The sequence below is a fragment of the Brugia malayi genome (assembly GCF_000002995.4).
Source record: "Brugia malayi strain FR3 genome assembly, contig: Bm_v4_Chr2_contig_001, whole genome shotgun sequence".
NCBI lineage: Eukaryota > Metazoa > Nematoda > Chromadorea > Rhabditida > Onchocercidae > Brugia > Brugia malayi.
In genome coordinates this window covers 12,375,775-12,397,370 of record NW_025062476.1, presented here as the reverse complement: position 1 = coordinate 12,397,370, position 21,596 = coordinate 12,375,775, and the positions used below count along the sequence as shown (strand labels likewise).

The following is a 21,596-nucleotide window of genomic DNA, read 5'->3' as shown; positions in this document are numbered from 1 at the left end:
AAAGTGGAAGAAATTTTGAATTTCGTTCATAATTTTTTTTCATTTTTTCATTTTTCATTTTAATTATTTTCTATATATTTTAAGTAAACAACACGAAAGATAAAAAAATTACTATTTAAATATACTTATCAAAATTAATTACTCAAATTAAATATTTTAAAATACTATTTATATTAGATTTTATGCAATAAAAATTTAAGTTGAAAAATTTTAAAAATTGATTTAGGTCCTATTTTTTATGCTTCAAAAATTTCATAAAAAAAATGTTTAGAAATGTTAAAAAAAAAGAACTCAAAACTCCGAAATGATTTATTTTGAATTATAAAATTGCAATTAATCATAAAATATTCTAAAATATTAATTGCATTGAATTTTATTATTGAAAATAGATATTTGATATTTGTTATATTTGTATTTCAAAATATTATTATACACAAAATTTAATTTTTACAATTTGACTAATTAATTTTAATAAATTTAACTATCCTATGAATAGTAATAATAATATAATCCCACGTTATTAGTTCATTTTACAACTAATATGAATATTAGAAAATATTTTTTAAATTTTTTAATAAAAATTTTACTTCTCATAAATTAATCCAACATTTATTGAATTCAGTTTGAAATTAGTTTGAAATTAAAATATATTATTGCATTAATATTAAATGTTTTATTTACAACTTTTAAGTAAAAGTAAAATCAATGTTATACACATATACAAATGAATGATGCATGAAAAAAAAATGACAATTGAAAATTTTTTTTCAAATTTTTAATTAAAAATAAATTTTAATGATAAATTTTAATAATTTTAACTAAAAATCAATTTTAATAATCTTTAAAATTGATAATTTAATAAATAAATATTTTAATAAACAGATATTATCAGTATAACTACTAAAATTCATCAATGCAAATAGCAAATATACAATTAACATTTTGTAACAAATTCATTTGTTATTAAATTTAGTATAAATTTTATCATTTAAAAAAAAAAAAAAAAGAATAAATACAAAAAATAATTTATATTAATGAATTAATTAATTGTTGTAACATTTGGTGTTGGACATGATGGATGATTTTCTGTTCTGTGATTTGATCCAATTGATGTTTTGAAATGTTTTAATTCGATAAATAAACTACGATTCTTTTGTTCTAAATCTTTTAGCTGAAAAATTTAATTTTTTAAATTTGAAAAAAAAAAAAAAAAAAAAAAAACATTATCAATATATTTGATCATAAAATATTGGATTATCACTGAACTAACAAATAAATCTCATCGCAAATAAACAACAATCAGTTCAACTTTTAATTAATAATCAGATTTTATCAATTATTTTAATTGACGTTTTTTTTTTTTTTTTTTTTTTTATCAGTGATTTAATTAAATATTTAATTTTTTTGATATTTTCAAATTTTATTTATTCGATATTTTCATCATTTATAGTAACAAATTTTAGATCGCTTTATTCATTTATTTTTTTCTTTTTTTTTTGAAAAAAAAAAGAAAAGAAAAGAAAAAAGTAAAATTAATTGAAAAATTTAAGAAATTTTAAAATTGAATGGGAGGAATATTTCATTAAAAAAATTTAAACTTTAACAAAACCTTTAATTTTAATGTTGAATTTTCATTAAGATAATATTGAATTCTTTTTTCAAGCGCATTCATATATTCCTTACGTTTTCGACGACTTTCTTGCGCAGACAGCTAAAAAATTAATTCATTTTTACTAAAAATAAAGAGAAAAAAAAAATTCAAAAGAAAATATAAATTAAATTTGAAATCGAAGAAAAAAAAATATTAGAAAAAAAAAATTAATGAATGCATTTTATCATTTTAATTTTTTATATTATCTATTAATATTACTTTCATTTTCCATCAAAGTGTCAAATAATTTGATTTTTGAAAATTAAAATAAAATAAACAAAATTAATTTAGCATGTATTGTTGATAAGCGCATAATAAATTATCATTTAATGAATAAAAAAGTAAAAAAAAAAAAAAAAAAAAAAAAACACAAAGTTTCAGCAATATGTTTAAATTTAATTAATAAAATTAATTAATTAACAAATGAATTAAATTTAATTAATTCATAAACATTCAATGTTATTTATAATAATCAATAAAAGCATTTAATCAATGATTTCAACTTCTTTTTATAAAATGATTTAACCTTATTTTTAATTTTACGCCGAATAATTTTCAACGCATCTTCCTCAGATTTTGTTAAGGGTAAAACAGTGGGTAGTTTGTAACCTTCCTGAAGTAATGTTCGCTTCTCCTCCGATGACAAATGCAAAAATCCATAACCTTTTGGATCCTATAAATAACTTTTACAAATTTAAGCGATAAAATATTTTTATGTAAGTAATTTTAATAATTGAAAAATTTTTTTTTCATTTTTTTAAAAATAAGAAAATAAAAAATTTAAAAAAAAAAAAAAACGAAAAAAATACAATAAAGAAAATTTTATTTTACATTTGTATATAACAATTAATTTTGTAATTGCTAATATAATAAAAAAGAAAAAAGGTTAATAAATATTTTATAGATATCATTTGTAATTTATTCTTAATTTTACTTCAAATTACTTAATTATTAGTTTTTCCTAATTTTATTTATTTTTTTTTTAACCTTAATAAATTTGGATTAAAATAAATTCATATAATTTTTAAAATTTATTAATGAAAATTTGATGTTTTTCTTTTTTTTTTTTTTTTTTAAAAAAAAAAAGGAAATCAACTAGTTAAGTTATCGTTCATTCCAGAATTTTTTATCAATATTCATATATTTTATATAAAAATTCCAATATATCATTTTTTTTAAATCTTTTTTAAAAAAAATTTTTTTAATGAAAAATTAAAAAAAAAAAAAAAAAAATTGTTGCTTTAAATTTTTTTTTGGTTATAATTATTACAAAAGTTTTTTATTTAATAATAAATTTTTACTTAAATATTTAATCGAAAACAAAATAATAATAATTTGATGTAATTACTTGTTCAGTGATAAGTTTTTGTTTCACAGCCATTTCATGCATTTTTCGCCTTGTTTTAGCATATGCTTTTAATTCAACAAGACAATCTGCCTCGTCTAAAAATGACTGTCCAGTGGTAAATGATGAACGAAATATTCCTAAATTTAAAATAAATTAAATTATTTATTGTAAAATGATAATTTATTGAAACATTTCTCATTTTTTTTTTTTTTTTTATAATTTTATAAATTACAAAAATTTCTCAAAAATGCTTCATATAGTTGCCAAAAAGTTGTTTTTATATTAGTTGAAGCTGATTTAGTAAATAATAGTTTTAAAACTTACAAAAGTTTTTGTAAAAATTTATTTTTCCAACCAGAAAAACAGATATTAGCCAAAAAAATTGTTTTTTTATTTTATTTGAAAATGTATTAGTAAATAATAATTTTATAACTTATAAAAGTTTTCTCAAAAATGCTTCAAGTATGAGCCAAAAAGTTACTTTTATTTTACTTAATGATCGATTAGTGAAATAATGTGCTATTTTTTGAATTTCAAAAAATTTTAAAACAAATATATTTTACATCGTATAAATTAAATGTATACACTGTATATTTAAATAATTACAGTAATGATTAAAGTACTTTTTAAATTTATATTTTGTTAAAATTAATTCGTATTTAAATATGAGAAAAAAAAAGTGCTGAAAGATGTAATTAAACTTTTAGTTAAATTTGACAAATATTTAAGAAAAAATTTTTCATAAATTTATGAATGCCACAAAAATTTGCTAACTTTTGCAATTTGTATGAAAAAATTTCAACAATTCAGTATATATTCAAAATATTTCAATTAAATATTCAAAATTAAATAAATTAAACATTTTTTTTTTTTTTTTTTATAAGAAATGAAATGAATTGAAACATATATTTATGAATAATATATCATAGAAGCTAAAAATATTATATTATTAGCATTTAAAATTGCTTAAAGTAAAATTAAAAACAGAAAAAAAAAGTTAATAAGATTTTTTATTATCCAAAAAACAAAAAAGAAAAAAAAAATTAAATTTTGTGAAAACTGAAACAGTTTAAAATGGATTATCAAAATTTTTTTTTAGATTATTTTATACATCTAAATTAACTAATAATGGTGAAAAAATTAATTTTTTTTAATCAAACATATAAAAGTTAAATTATTCAGGAATCGAAATTATACATTAATTTGAGGAGATCTCAAGTTTAATTATTTAAATTTTATTTAAGTTTTAAAAATAAAAGAAAAAGAAAAAGCATTCAAACCATTGTTTTGATGTTCAAAAGATGATGAAGAATGTGAATTAGTCAAAGATAGCGTTTCCGATGCTAAAAATAAAATTTTCATTTGTTTTCATTTTAAAATATAAACTGAATGATAAAGAAGGTATGATACTTTTAAATGCATTTCAAAAACTATAAACAAGTAAATATGCCAACTTTTGATCTTTGCCGCTTAAATAGAATTGATAAAAAGCAATAGGAAATGATGGGAACGAATGAAAAATTACAATTGAAATTTAAATAAATAACAAAATAAAAACTCAGTTTAATTTAATATTTTGGAAATTGTTCGAAATGTTCAAATTATTTAACAAATAAAAATAAAATTCTTATCAGTTTTTCAAAATTGTAAAAAATGAAATTTAAAAAAAGCAAAACGAATTAAAGAATGAAAAAAGAAAAAAAAAAGTGAAAAACCACCAAACAAATAATATTTTTTCCTCTTTTCTCATCTAAAATTTGTGTATATTTTAATAAAAATTAAACTATTTATAAATTTCACTCATTTAAATTTAAGTGTAAGCTAATGAAAAATTACTCATTTAAATAAAAAGTAAATGTGAAACTAATAACTAAAATAATAACTAAAATTAAAAAACTTAAAATCAATAACTAAAATTAAAAATAAACAGTAAGAAACCAAAAAAAAAGCCATTTAAAAATTTCCATGTAAATATATCATATAATTGATTTATAAATTTCACTCACTAAATTAAATTTAATAAGTTAATGTTAAAATAATAACTAAAATTAAAAAATTTAAGTCAATAACTAAAATTAAAAATAAACAGTAAGAAACCAAAAAAAAAAAGAGACCATTTTAAAGCCATTTAAAAATTTCTTTGTAAATATATCATATAAATTTGTCACATTAATATTTATATGTTAAATTAATAATGATAAAAAAAAAAACGAATTAATAATTATTAAAAGGATACCAATCGGATAACTATTGTTTAATTCAATTTTAACATCAAGAAGATTTGATGCCATATTTAATTGCTCTTCCAATGCTTCCACATCCAAACTTATCGTATCATTATCACTGATAATATTTGCATATTGTGATATTGTTGTTTCATTTTTATTCGATTGAAATAAACAATGAGGTGCTTCATGATAATCGTTATCATAACGATTCAAATTATTGCAACAATCAGGAATTGATGAAATGAGACAGTCATCCTTGATAAAATCATTTTTGTTAATGATTTGACACCAATCTTCCTCGTCTATCTGATCCATTTCTTTTTTCTATTTTTTTGTTTTGATATCTGTAAAATTAACAAAAAAAAAAAAAATTTATAATTAATTATTACATTTGATCAATTTTTTATTTTTTTAGCTAAAACATTAAAGTGTTAAATGTTCAAATATTTTCTATTAATTGATTTTATCATAAATGTTTTTTTGTTTTGTTTTTGGAAAGTGATTTGAAAAAAAAAAAAAAAAAGAAGAGATTTTGATTAGATTTGAAATTAAAATTTAACATTAACAAAGTATGGAAATGTTAAATGATTAAATACCTTATGTTAAGGTTTCTATTAATTGATAAGTGATTAATTTTATAATAAATGATAATTTTCTTTGTATAACTAATTAGATTTGAAAATGAAATTTAAAAAGTTAGTAAAATATTGAAGTGTTAAATGGTTTAAATTGTTAATAGAGTAAACGTTTTGCAAAATATTTGTACTTCATCATAGCAAAGCAAAGCAATGTATGGTGACATTAAGTGGTGACGTGGTGACACAGTTGACAATAATTAATAAATATACAACAAATATATTTAGTAAACTAATTCGGATGAGCAAAAATTGTAGGAGAAAATTTCCTGCACTAAGAAGTATATATATATATATATATTTTTCTTTTCGTCAAAAATTTTTACTAAATTTATTTATTTCTTTCATTTTCTTCAGCTTTTTTTTTTTTTTTTTTTTCAAATTAAATTGTTTAAAGTTTTATTTCAATTATTCTATATTTATAATTTTTATTTCAAATTATTGACACTAATATTTTAATTAATTAGTAAAATTTCAATTCGTTTAAATAATTATCGCATAAAAAATATATATTTGTTTGTTTTTTTGTTTTGTATTTTTTTCACAAATTTACATTTTATATTAAAATTAGAATTACTGATTACTGTAGCAGTACGTTGAGAAAATAAATTTTATAGTTTTTAAGAAAGAAATTTTCATTTTTTTTTTTTTGTAGGAAATAGAATTTAATAATTATTAAAAAAAAAAAAAAAAGAAAATCAAAAAAATTTCATTTTTTCCCTTTTCTTATTTTTTTTTTTTTTTTTTGTTGAATGTCACCAAAAGAAAAGTATTAAAAAAAAAAAAAATTTTCTCTATGCATTTATTTATTTATTATTTATTTAATTTAATTACTTATTTAAATTCATCAATGATCAAAAGAAAATAAAATAACATAACAAGAGGATTTGCTATTCAATCATTAATTAACACATAATTACTGTAAATATTTTCAAATTAAATTTTTTTTTGTTTCAAAATTATTTTTAAACTAAAATAAATATTTTTCGATTCAATTCGATTCAATTCAAAAAAAAAAAGAGAGAAAAAATTAAAAATAATAAATTGTTTAAAAGTGAAATTGAACAAACAAAGAAATAATTTTAAAATGCTTCTTTTCTTCTTTTTTCTTTCTTTTTTTTTTTAAAAAAATAAATATGTATGTAATAGATTTTATAACAAATCTCATTAAACTCAATTTTGTTGGATAGAATGAAAGGAAAAAAAAAAAAATTTAACAAAAAGATTTGAAAAATTTTTCATAATTCTTTTCATTTTCGTTTTTATTATTATTATTATTATTGCTGTATAAAATGCACAATAGAAAAAAGAAAAGAATTGATAGAAAGAAAGAAAAACGATTTAGTTTTAATATTTTCTAAAAACTTTGGCATAAATAAATATAATATAATCATAAACTTTCGTACTATTTATGCATAATTTAAAAAACATTTTTATTTGATTTTTCCTTCTTTAAAAAAAAAAAAAAAAAAAGAATTCAACTAGCTGAGTCATCATCGTTCATTTCAAAATTTTTATCAATATTCATGTATTTTAGATAAAAATTCAAATATATATTATTTTTTTTTTTTTTTTTTGAAATCAATAAGTTATATCAAAAAAAATGTTCACTTAGAGTTGTTTTTTTTTTTTTTTTTTTTTTGTAAATAAGATGGAAAAAATAAAATAATATATATATGTAAATAAAAAAATGAAGATATAATAAAAAAGACAAAAAAAATAAGAAAAAATAGTTCCAATTAAAAAAAAAAAAAAAAAAAAAAAAAACGATATTTAGTTATAGTATGAAGAAATTTAAATATTATAGTTAATTTCATTCTCAATAATACACTTAAAGCAATAAAATATTATTAAATAATTATTAGTTAATTAAATTCAAATATTTATGATCATGACCATATATTTAGATAAAATTGAAATATACTATTTTTTTTTTTTTTTTTAAAATAAATAATATAAGTTATATCAAAAAATTTTTACCAGTATTCATATTCGTTTTTTTTTTTTTTTTTCATTAAATTTAAATTTAATCTCAAAATATTAAAAGTTTTAATTTGAGTGCTAAATTGAATTGAATAATTTAAAATGTATGCTAAATTTAGTGTTATCAAAAAATACAATAAGAAATGAAATGAATTGAATAATGTTCGCATTCCATCGAAATGTTAATAATTTATTATAAATATTACAAAAAAAATAAAGAAATAATTGAAATTCTGTTACATATTTAACAATTTCTAACATATAAATTTAGTAAATTTTAATTAAATATCATATATTACAGAGAAAATTGAATGTTAAGAAAAATTTGATGGTAATATTTATATTTTAGTGTTTGTAAATTGCATATCAGTGAATTGAATAAATATTATAAAATGTCGAGAAACAATGGGAAAATGACCCATAAGTCAGAAAATGCTGATAATTGACGATTGAAGAGTGATAAGGATCAAAAATAAGGTCGTTCCAGGCCATCTTATTTCTTCTTCTTATCATCTATTCATTTATAATAATCGAAATATTTAAGCAAATATTGTATTACTTCCATTATTAATGATTAATACAAATTACATTCAATAATAATAATAATAATAATAATAATAATAATAATAATAATAATAATAATGGTAAAATAACAATAAAAAATTATATATTATGATAATTTTATTGCATCTGCATGGATGAACAAAATAAAATGCTCAGATAAGCAAATGTGTATATTATTTTTATTTCCTACTATAATGTAAAACAAATTTAAGGTGCAAAATTTTCATATAATTATTAGTTTTTATATATAAATTCAACGATATAACACATTAATCCAGCAATTCGCTCTGAAATTTTCCTTTTTTTTTTTTTTCTAATGTTATTTCTCACTTAGAAAAGAGTAAATATTAATTTAAATTGCAAATGATTAGTTAATATTACTTATATATTTTATTTTAAATTTTAATTTGAGAAGAAATTGATGTAATTCTGCAAGCAGTGAATGCAGCTGTATGTTTCAAAAGAGATAATGTTAAGTATAATTTCTTACTTATCGTTGGCCGATGAGTAAGTATACCTGTCTGTATGTCACCTGGCTAATGAATACCTGTCACAGGTATATTGGTAGCATATAGCACATATAAATAAAATTCAATGATAAATTTTTATTTCCTCAGCAAACTAACTTATAATGCATAACAAAAGCTAAAAATGTGTCAAAATTATTTGCAAAAATTAATTTTCGTCTGTTAACTTTCAAATATGTCATTGAATACTGTTTCTGTGTGCAATTTAAATCACAAATAAATTTCACTCATTTGCTTGCAGATTGCAGAATTGTAAATGCACGATGCATGCATGCATGCATCAATCAATGATATTTCATTTATCTCTTAGTCTACTTCTATCCTAAAAAAATTGTAAATTGCAATAAATCTAAAGTAATTCATTACTACCTTAAGAAATAATTTGAACTGCTGAAAAAGAAAAAGAAAAAAAGGATTAGAAATTATATTACACTTTTGATACCATCCAAAATTTGGCTTTAAAAATTAGCCTAGTATAATCAATGAATTTAGGCTCAAAAATAGATTCGAGATCAAAATGGCACATAAATTATAGCAAAGATGCTGTAATAATCGATTGAAGTAATAATTTAAAATTTTAAATGGAAATTAATACTTACATATACTAGTCATTCTGTTTAATACTTTTATGTATTTTAATTAAAAGAACTGATATGCTATCAAATTTTAAAAATAAAAAACTTTGATTTCATTTCAAAAAAAAGACTAATCTTTTCTCAAGCATTTCCAAATTTCATTTTTATATGCCTAACGAGCATGAATCAAACAATTTAGTAATTTCCCACAATTGAATAAAAATACTTCCATGCAAACATTTAAATAACTCATTAACTCTGCCAAAATTATTTTATGAAAATTTATTCTCTTATAATAATTAACGTTATTTTTTTATATTTATTCTTTTATAATAATAATAATTAATTAACTATTTTATACTGCATATCAAAAATCTTTGTTTTTATTTAAAAAAAAAAAGAAAAAAAAGGGAGAGAAAATTGAAGTGTAATCAAAACTTTTTTGCTGTATTTTTAAGTTAAAATTTAAAAATTAAAAAACAAAAATCGGCAAATATAACATTTCGTTGTGATGAATAAAAAAAAAAAAAAAAAAGAAAAGATAACAATTTCGACAACGATGGTTTAGCTTAAAATTAAAATATAAGTCTGAATTTTACAATTTATACAATTTCAGTAAAAGTAATGAAGCATATGTTAATTTTGATTGATTAATGATTATTTTTCATTTTATTGAAAATTTAAAGTATTTATTTTATTTGAAACATTTTGTATACCAATTCAACCAAACTGATGAAAGAAATTTTTTTTCTTTGTTTTATTTTCTTATAAAATTCAACGAATAATTTAAATATGGTGCTTATCATTAAAATCGAGAAATGCTTTCCATTTTTTTTTTTTTTTTTTTTTTTAATAAAACAAAAATGGAAGAGAACGTAAATGAAATTATATATAAAATATATTGAATTAAAAAATTTTTTTAATTTAATTTAGAACTGTTAATTAATTATTTCATTTGTTCAATAATAATACATTAAATTTTAGCTTTATATCATTTTGATGATAATAACATTGAAAAAAATTTATAAAAGACAATTGATATTTGGTAAAAATTGAAATCTTAAAATGAAAAAAAGAAGAAAAAAATTTTTTTTTGCTTTAATAAATAATTTAATAATAATTTAAATGTATTTTTATCAAATGCAATTTCAAATTTTTACTTAATTCTTAGCAAATAAAAAAATTGAAAATCACTTCGCTTGAAGAGATTTTATGGGACGATATATCTTCATTATTATTATTAATACAAATTTTATTATTATTATTATTTTAATTTTATTATTATTATTATTTTATTGTTATTATTATTATTATTATTATTATTATTATTATTATTATTATTATATTATTATTATTATTATTATTATTATTATTATTATTATTATTATTATTATTATTATTATTATTATTATTATTATTATTATTATTATTATTATTATTATTATTATTATTATATTGTTATTATTATTATTAAACTTACCAATAGCAAAACTCAATTTACTTATGCAATTTATTAATAATTTTTACTGAATGTTAAATGAAACGAAAACTGTTTTTCAATGAAAAAATTTAAACAATTTTATAAATAGTTGCAATGTGTTAATAAGATATTTCAAAAAAAAAAAAAAAAACTATTTTTTTCAGTGTTTCATTCGAATTTAAAAAGAAAGAAATTTACTTCTAAAATTTGCTCTTTCATTTTGCACTAATAACAAAATTTGTAAACAACAGATGAATCGAGAAGAAAAGTAATAAATTTCTATTGTTTACTAATAAAATATTTTCTAAGTATAAATTAACGTAACAATTCACCTGAAAATCACTTTTTTTTAAAAAAAAAAAAAAATAATATCTAATCAATTTTTTTCATTTTCTAATTAATTAATTGTACTCCATTTTTAATTAATCAATTTAAATGCAAATTTATAGTTATATTTCGTAAAATTTATCAATTTATGCTCATTTTTTGAAATGCATAAATTTCGAGCAGAAAAAAAAAAAGAAAATATTTCTTGAATTTTTTATCAAAAATTGGAATTGATAAAAACAAAACAAAAAAAAAAGAAAATGAACCAAAATTATCTTTTGAATTTTGAAAATTTAAAATTCAAAATAAGATTAATTGTAATCAAAAAGTTACTCCACTTTCCTTTTTCTTTTTTCCATTTTCTTTTTTATTCGTTTTTTCTCTCTTTTTATATTTATATGAATTTGTAACTTTTTCTTTGAAAAAACTTGAAATCATTATTCTATTCTTTTTCACTTTTTTCTCAAAATTCTAAAACAAAAATTCTTCTATCGTCGATTACTTTTAATCTAATTAAAATATAAATTTAATTTAAAATTTAATTTCTTTAAAATATTTTCACTGTACTAACATTCCAGTCCAAAAGCGATTCTTCCATTACAAAAAGAACAAAATGAAACAATAATTTATTTCAATATAAAATTTAATAAAATTTAAATTTCGTCACTAATGTATTTCACTTATTACTTTCAATTTCTAATAAGTAAAAATTATTGTTAAAAGTAATAATATGTAGGTGACTTTGCTTACTTTTATTTTTTTATAGCGAAATTTATTTAATTTTCTTTAAAACCCTTTTTTTTCTGCTACATTTTAATAAAATGCATTTTGTAACAAAAAAATACGTGAAATTACTCATCTAAATTGAAATTTAAATTTGAATTTTAAAATACCATTTGAAAATGATATCCAACCTTTGAAGTGCATTTGAAAAATGCAATGCCAAATATCAAATAGCAATCGAACAACAAATCTATTTGTAAATAAGCCAAATCATTGCAAAAAATGGATAAACAAATGGGAAAAAAAGAAATTTTTAAAAAGTTTAAAGTTACTCAAATAGAAGTTGCTTTAAAAAGTTGCTAAAATAAAATGAAGTTTAAATTTCAATTTTAAAATACCATTTGGAAACGAAACAAACATCTGAAGTGAATTTTGAAATGGTAAAATGTGTACAGCAAAAATCACAGCACAATATCTAACCAACCAATCGCTTATTAAATTTATCATTTGATGAAAATATTTTCATTTTGTTAAGTTTCAATTTTTGATGTATTTTACAGACTTCACAACATTATCTATCATTGTTTTTTTGATTGATGCAACAATAATTTGTAATAAACATCGATGATTTGTGATAATTAATATTCGTTACTATTAGTTGGCTGTAAATTTAGGCTCAGAAAAAAAATATGTAAACACTTTTACTGAGCCTAAATTCATTGATTATACTAGGCTAATTTTTAAAGCCAAATTTTGGATGGTATCAAAAGTGTAATATAATTTCTAATCCTTTTTTTCTTTTTCTTTTTCAGCAGTTCAAATTATTTCTTAAGGTAGTAATGAATTACTTTAGATTTATTGCAATTTACAATTTTTTTAGGATAGAAGTAGACTAAGAGATAAATGAAATATCATTGATTGATGCATGCATGCATGCATCGTGCATTTACAATTCTGCAATCTGCAAGCAAATGAGTGAAATTTATTTGTGATTTAAATTGCACACAGAAACAGTATTCAATGACATATTTGAAATTTAACAGACGAAAATTAATTTTTGCAAATAATTTTGACACATTTTTAGCTTTTGTTATGCATTATAAGTTAGTTTGCTGAGGAAATAAAAATTTATCATTGAATTTTATTTATATGTGCTATATGCTACCAATATACCTGTGACAGGTATTCATTAGCCAGGTGACATGCAGACAGGTATACTTACTCATTGGCAAACGATAAGTAAGAAATTATACTTAGCATTATCTCTTTTGAAACATGCAATTGCATTCACTGCTTGCAGAATTACATCAATTTCTTTTCAAATTTAAAATTCGAAATGAAATATATAACTTAACTTATATATATATATTGATTAATCATTTATGATTTAAATCAATATTTACTCTTTTCTAAGTATATTGACTAATAATTTCTGATTTTAATTAAAATTTTTGTTTCTTTTTTGTAAGTGAGAAATAAAATAATGATAAAATGAGTTATAACAAAGAAGAAAATCGAAAAAAAAAAAATAATTTTTCAAAAAATTTCCAACAATTTGTTATTTTGATAGTTTAATGAATATTTGTTTAAAAAGTATAATAAACAACTCTACCGTACTACGCCTTTTAATAATTTAACTGCTCATTCATCTCAAAATGGAAAATAACACTAATGGATGACAGTTGATTTATTCAACTGATGACAAATACAAAAACAAATATGAATTGATAAACAGTGGAAGGGATGGAGTAGAAAAGTGAAATAGAAGTGTAGAAAAGAATGAAAATTTATTATCTGTAAAGGACCCAACAAATACATTTATTAAATTTTAAAAATTTGAAATTTCAATCGTATCATCATTAATTAATGAATGAGTATTTTTTAATTAATCAAATTGCAAATAGTTTGTATTGGAATAAAAGCAAAAAAAAAAATCTATAAAATTTTAAATGCAATTTTTTTTTCTATTTTTTGTTTTTTTTTTATTATGTTTTTACAAAAATTTTAAACTAATTTTAAAGCAACACTAATTTAAAATAATATTTTTTCGTTTTTTTCTTTTTATTTTTTTATTTTTTTTCATAATTTTTTTAATTTGAATATTTTCATTTAAAATATTTTCATTTATTTATGAATTTTTTGCAAAAAGTGATTTTTAGTTAAAAAAAAAGAAAAAAAGAAAAGCCAATAATTCATTAAATTATTGCTATTATTATTACTATTATTATGAATATTGGTTAATGTTAATTATCATTTGCTGTGCAATTGAATTTATAAAAGTGTAATCAAAAGCAATACGATGACATCTGTTCATCATTCATTCATTGATAATTTTATGCTTAGTTAAATGTGAATTTAAATATATTAATTTAAGCATTTCATTCATTTGATACATTCAATATTTGTTTTTCTATAATATTGAAGTAATATATCGTGATAAGATTGGTTAAATTAGCTAATTTTTGATAAATATACATATATTTTTTGAGAATATATAAAATATATTTTTGACAATATATAAAATATTTCAATTGAAATAAATATTTATCATTTAAACTCTCGAATAGCACAATTAAAATATTTGAAGTATTGAAATAATACAATTATTTCGATTAGATTTAACACGATCTACATTACAATGATTAATTATTTAATGTATTTTTATTTAGCAAATAATTTGCTTAAAAATTTAAGTGCCTTATCAGATATTAATTAATATTAACCAAGTTATTAGCTGATAATATGTGCATAAGATTATATAAACGGATGCTTTTTCTGACTATAACAGAAATTTGTTTTAGAATAATAATAATAATAATAATAATAATAGTAATAGTAATAATAATAATAATAATAATAATAATAATAATAATAATAATAATAATTAATAATAAATAATAATAATAATAAAAAGTAGAGTTGAAATGATTTCTTATTATAAATAATAAGAGAAAAATAATATAAAACTTGTTTGCCCTCTGTTACATTATAAGATTCAAATCTAAACTTTTCTCATTTTCATTTTAATTCTAGATTTGTCATTGAATAAATATCTGAATTTATGAGAATAATTAAAATTAACAAAATTCTTTTATGAATTATCAACAATTATGATTTTTAGAACATTTCCTTTTTTCAAATATAGTAAGTCGGACTTTTGCTGAATTATTTTTTATACGATTTTTACTGTTAATTCAAGATTATTACTCTTCAGAATTGCTGCAATATTGGATGTTCAGATGAGAAAAAAAGAACAAAATTGCTATCAAAAACAAAAGAACAATAGGACTAAAACAAATTCTGTGCTAATGCTTTTTTAATTTACCCATTGAAAAAGGCGAAAATGTCACACTGTGTATTTGTTAGACAATAATGATCAAAAGGTCATGACCTTCCTTGTCTCTTGTTTCATTGACAAGTGTCATTCATTCTCTCTCTGCCTCCCTCTTTCACATCAATCACAATTCTGTCATCTCAGATATTACCATTTAAAAAAAGAAAAAAAACAAACCATTTGTGAAACAAAACATCTTGATTATTATAGATTGTATAGATTAAAACATCTTGATTATTAACATCTTGATTATTAATATCTTGATTATTACATTTGTGAAATAAAACATCTTGATTATTATTATGATTATAGAAAAATTTCACTTTTTCTTCTTTCCTTTTCTTTTTATTAAAAATTTCACTGAAAATATATGAAAAATTGCAATGAGTAATAATATTACTCTCGAATGATTGATAAATTTAGAGTACCTTTAATTTGTATTTATATTATTTGATAAATACTATAATATTATTGCTTATTCAAATACACTCATCAATTTCTTCCTTTAACTTTTCAAAAAAAAAAATTTTTTTAATTGTTGTTAAATTAATTAATAAAGTCTTGCTACATTTCATTCTAATCTTTATCTTTTAGCTATTAATATTTTTTTTTGCTAATTAAAAACCTCCCAAAACTTTTTCACCACTTTCAAAATATATTTATTTTTCTTTTGTTGACAAAATTTTCAAACTATGCTATATGCTATGGTAGTAAACATCGAAAAATTGTCAACTTGAAATGATTATTTGCAAAAAAAAAAAATATATATCACACGAAATTACAATTTCTGCATGTTAAATTGATACAAATTACACATATGAAAAAAATTTAATGTCTATTAAAATACGTACAAAAATTGAAAATGTTTACAAATAATCGAAGAAAAATGAAAATTCAACTTGTTTTGTAAATTTGTAACCATTAAAGTTTTTTTTTTTTTTTTTTTTTTTGAAGGGCTGTGAATGAAAACCTCTACTGGAGAGATCAGAAATAAAATTTCAAACACTGAAAATATCTATGCATTGATCAAAATTAATTTGTTTTATACAAGAAAACAGACATTTGACAAAAAAAAAAAAAAAAAAAAAAATGGAAAAGGAGAAAGCATAATTGGAAAAAGGCTCTTCCTATTAATTTTTTATGTTCAATTTAGTAGTATTCTCTCAACAATTTTATCATATTAATGATCAATGAATGATTTTCATTTTTAACCTTTTTTTTTTTGATTTAATTTTTTTTGAAATTATTATAAACATTTGCTTGCCATAAAGCTAAACTATTTTTCAAAAAGATAAATCATTATTTGCTAATTTTTAATATCATTTTACTTTGATAATAATTTCAAAAAAAAAAAATTATTAGCATTTCTCATTTGTAAAAAAGTAAAGCAAAAAAAAAAAAAATTGAATTTTTCTTCATTTATATTTTTCTTTTTCTGTTAATTCATTTATTATAATGGAAAAGCAAAGTAATTTCGTTACAAATGCGTAAAAAAAGAAAAGAAAAAGGGACAAAAACATATTAAAGCATAAGGTGAAATTTTATTTTTCGATTAGAGAGAGAGGGAGAGAGAGGGAGAGAGAGGGAGGGAGAGGGAGAGAGGATAAAGTCGGAATTAAAAGGAGTAAACAGTACTAATCAGATTGTAAATGAATGGATGAATTTATCATCACCGGGAAACGGGAGTGATAAAGAGTTTAAAAAATTTCTCTTATCAAAAAAAAAAAAAAAATTAAAGTGAAGAAGGTGTAGCATAAATGTAGTACGAAAGATTATTTCTTCTTCCTCTTCTTCTAGTAATTTCAATATTTGTTTTATTTCTTCATTTGTTTCTTTGTTCTCTTTGCGCCACTTTTCTTAACATTCTTCTTTCGTTTATTTGCTGTTTTCTTTGTACCACTTGGCTATAACATTATCATTAATTTTGAAATACATATTTTAAGTTAATAATTATTCTATTAACATAAATTATCAAATAAAACTTACAGCGCTTTTACGTGCTCGTGGCTTTTTTGGTGAGGAAGTTTTCACGTTACCAGTAGCTCGTTTCAATGCCATTTTTTGCTTGCGTAATTCAATGTATTTCTTAAAAATTAAAATTTCATTCTTCTTTCTCTCTAACAAATAGTAATTTTCATAATCAAACGTAAAATAAGAAAATATTATCACATAATTTTACGTGAATAAATGTAATCAAATATATATGTACACAAACATATGAATAAAAAAGATGAAACTTATATTTAAAATAATCATTTCCTCATTCTATTATCTTCGTTATCTTTATATTATCTGATAAGCAAATTAAGTTGCAAAATTCTAAAACAAAATTTCAAAGCTAATTATCATCGTTTCATATTATCATTCAAATATGATACAATCAATAGTTTTTACGCACATAACAAAACTAACAATACTATGCGTTACTACTGATGTGAGTAAGAGAAGGAATACATACATACATATATATATACGATTGCTAAATAATTAGAAAATGATAACAAGAAGCGAAGGGAAATAAGAAGGGAATGCGGAATAGATCCGCAAAGAAATAAACAGAGAAAGCGGAAAAGAGCAGCGGAAAAAAGAAGCGGAAGAATGCGAAGACATATTTACTAATAGAATATAACAAAATAATATAAATATTGCATGGAGAAGGGGAGAAATACGATGAAAAGATTGTTTAGTTTGAAAATTTTCAAATTAACGATAGATGGAGACAAAATGTTAGAAGGTTTTACTACTCGCTCGTTCTGATGGGCATAATGGCAAGCGAGCGAGTAAGTGAGGGCGCGGACAGATAATTACGCGAGCGAGTGAGCGAACCAGTATACTACTTTCCCTAACCAATAACGCTGATGACGGACGACGATAACGCAAACAACAATAACAACAACAACAACAACAACAACAACGACAACAACGCCACCATCAGTTCATACCCTAACAGAAGCATAACTACGAGTAGCTGTAGCTGTAGCAGTAGTAACTAGTAATAGTAGTAGTAGTACTACCAGCACCGCCACTAATATTTCAATTATGTGCGATTGCGAAGCGCTTTTATACCTTTTTCACTTTTCATCCAATTGCAAATTTACATAATACATTATATATCGGAGGGGCGGGGCATATTGAAACGAGCGATATCGCTCGTTTCATATCGATTTATTGATTGATTCATACATTAAATCATCTAACATCAATTTCATATGTATATATAACATACATAAACATACATACACACGCATACACACATACATACATACACATATGTATACATATGTAGGCAGAGTGATAGACATACAAACATACACATACACATACGCACATAATAAATGTGGCATGCACAGTACGAAAATAAGTAAATAATAGGGGGGGGGGGGGGGGGACATTAATGGATGGATGACTATTGTGTGTCAACTAAAGTAGTAAACAAGTGAGAGTAAAGTAAAAGTAAGTAAGTTATGAATTAATAACTGGTATAGTGATAATATGAACAATGATATATGATAAGGATAAAGTTAGAGGTGATAAAGATCAGTCTGATATTTTTGTTTGATGAAATTTTTCTCAATGAAATAAAGAAATTGTATAATTCGTCCAAGCGTAAAATTAATCCATAATGCTTCTACAGAAAAGGAAAAAAAAAAAAGGATGAACGGATGGAATTATTGGTAAATAACAAATAATTGGGAAATAATCTTTATTAGAATAAAATATCAACATTATCAGCAATCGAGAATTGATTTATCAATATTATTAGCAGTCGAGAATTAATCTATCAATATTATCAGCAATCGAGAATTAATCTTTATTAGTCTTTCCAAGAATGAAATATTGATCTCTTTAAGCAGCGGGAATTAATGTCTTTTTTCCCTTTTATACTAATTTTATAATAATTAATTTTCTTAAAAAAATTTTTCAAACAATTTATGATAATGTTATCAATAAGGCTTTATCGCTTATTTTTTTTTTAAAAAAATTATTTTGCAACAAACAAATTTATGAAATTTTATAGATGAAATTTCTAGTGTCAGTTTTCCTCTTTTTTTTTTTCTTGTACCACACTAATGTGACAAATACGATGAATGGAAACTTTTTTAATTTATTGAATTCAAATTTAGTATTTATGTATGAATTTTTATATATGAATTAAATTGTGGAAATCATAAGGAAAAGAAAAAAATACATTTGAGTTTTGTTTTATTAAAAGTTACTAGATGAAATTTGTTAATGAATAATACAATTCTACATGGCTAATGCATGTATATATATATATATATACGATGTCAAAGGTCAAATCTGAATCTATTTTCTTAAATTTTATTAGAATTAAAATTTTTATTAAAGCATTATTAAGAAAAATTAGCTAAATAATTTTTTTCTTTTGAAATTTCCTATTGAAATTAAAAAATTGATTTTTCATAAACAATTAATTTTTCAAAATTTCTATAAAATTGTTTCTTTTGTTCTTTCACGTTTTATCTTTTATCATTTTCAGCTTTTTTTTATTTTTTTATTTTGATTTCAAATTTATTAGTAATGAATGAATTTACTTTTTTTTTTCTTTTTATTTGTGATGTTTGATAATTCAGTATAATTTATTAGTGCTATCACATATGGAAATGTTAACAGAATGTACAATTTTCTACAAATATTTTTTTTTTTAATTAATATTTTTTTAAAATTATATTTTAATCAATATTTCAGCTGTGTTTAATTATTTTTTAGTTAACTAATATTTTTATAATTTAATGAAAATATTTTATCTAATAAATTATTCTTTCATCATATTCAACATTTAAACAAACTTTTCACTTAAATTTTTTTTTTTAGAAACAAATTTCACCAACCAATTTATTGAATTTATTAATCATTTTTTTTTTCTGCTAATAATAATTTGTCACCTATCTGTCATATATTACCTTATATTAGCAATAGCATTTGATTACTTACAATTTTTTCCAATTTAGTTTTTCAAAAATTTCAAAAAAAAAAATAAAAAGAAAACTATTATATTACTAATATAATGATTCGATACTGATATTTTAAATCTACAAATAATTGTACTAAAGTATTAGTAATCTGAATAGTAATACAAACAAATTAATAAAGTAAGGTATGAATTGTCAAATGGAAGATTTGTTTCTTTTCTTCATTCAGAAGATATCATAAAATTTTCTTTTAATATTACTATTATTATTATTTCTTATTCAATTTATTAATTTCATTTTTATTTAATCTATTATCATCATTTGTTATTAATTATTATTTATTAATGCTTAATTTTATTACTACTTTAGTATTATTTAATTTCTCTTTCTCTTTCTCTTTCTCTCTCTCTCTCTCATATCGAAAATAAAATATTTGAACAGGTTATTCAGAAAATTTCATTGTAATCAGGAAATCAAGTACTGGAACCTATACGAAAGTAAATAATATTTTTTTTTTTTTTTTTAGCCAAAATAATTGATGAATTTTCGATATTAAAAGCATAGTAAATTGCTTTTATAAATTTTTAATTATTAATCTTATTTCATTCAACATTAGTCCATAATATTTTGCTATTCTGAATTAAATTTCAAAATTATTTACTTATCAATGATATTGAATTTTGATGTGAAAAGTAAATTCTAATGAAAGATGATAAATTCAATAATTGATAATAACTGGTATAACGATTATATATTTATTATTCTCCTCAAATATATATATTTACTCAATTAATTGTATGTAAAAATTTATTAATCGAAAGATTAATCATACTTTTAAGTTAACAATTATTAATAGCACTGTTTTTTTTTTTTTTTTTAATTTTTTAAAATTAACTAAAATATTTATCGGAGAAATTTATAATTTTTATCAGTATTTTATCAGTTCATAAATATATATGTGTACAATGAGTTAATTGATGATAAATATTTGACTGTGACAATCAATCTACAGTAATCACTGTTAATCAGCAACAATGTCACATTGAATCAAATGATTGGATATTCTTGATAATAACTGAATGATTGAATAATAATCCAAAGTATCAATCAAATTTTTTTTTTTTTGTTGTCAACTATTTTAATCAATTTTTTTTTTTTTTTTTGTGTCAATTATTTTATTTATTACTAATAAATTTGTATATTCTTTAAAAATTTTTAAAAAAATTTAAATTTTCAAAGAAAATTCAAAAACAATAAAATTTTAAAAAAATTAAATAAAAATAAAAA

General features: G+C 19.9%; 2 protein-coding genes across 2 annotated transcripts; both read right to left on the bottom strand.

Annotated features, from left to right (window-relative positions):
• Positions 1-1,039: 1,039 nt before the first annotated feature.
• On the bottom strand, positions 1,040-5,542 carry Bma-crh-2 (Uncharacterized protein; the record flags this gene model as incomplete). The annotated part of the gene is made up of 6 exons (XM_043079338.1): positions 1,040-1,171; positions 1,610-1,711; positions 2,178-2,324; positions 3,000-3,136; positions 4,280-4,342; positions 5,236-5,542. 6 exons carry the CDS (start codon positions 5,540-5,542, stop codon positions 1,040-1,042), a joined length of 888 nt encoding a protein of 295 aa, XP_042935272.1.
• Positions 5,543-17,189: 11,647 nt separating this feature from the next.
• Positions 17,190-17,433, bottom strand: Bm8496 (Uncharacterized protein; the record flags this gene model as incomplete). Its single annotated transcript, XM_001893263.2, has 2 exons — positions 17,190-17,279; positions 17,362-17,433. The coding sequence occupies 2 exons, from the start codon at positions 17,431-17,433 to the stop codon at positions 17,190-17,192; spliced, it is 162 nt and encodes a 53-aa protein (XP_001893298.1).
• Positions 17,434-21,596: the final 4,163 nt, after the last annotated feature.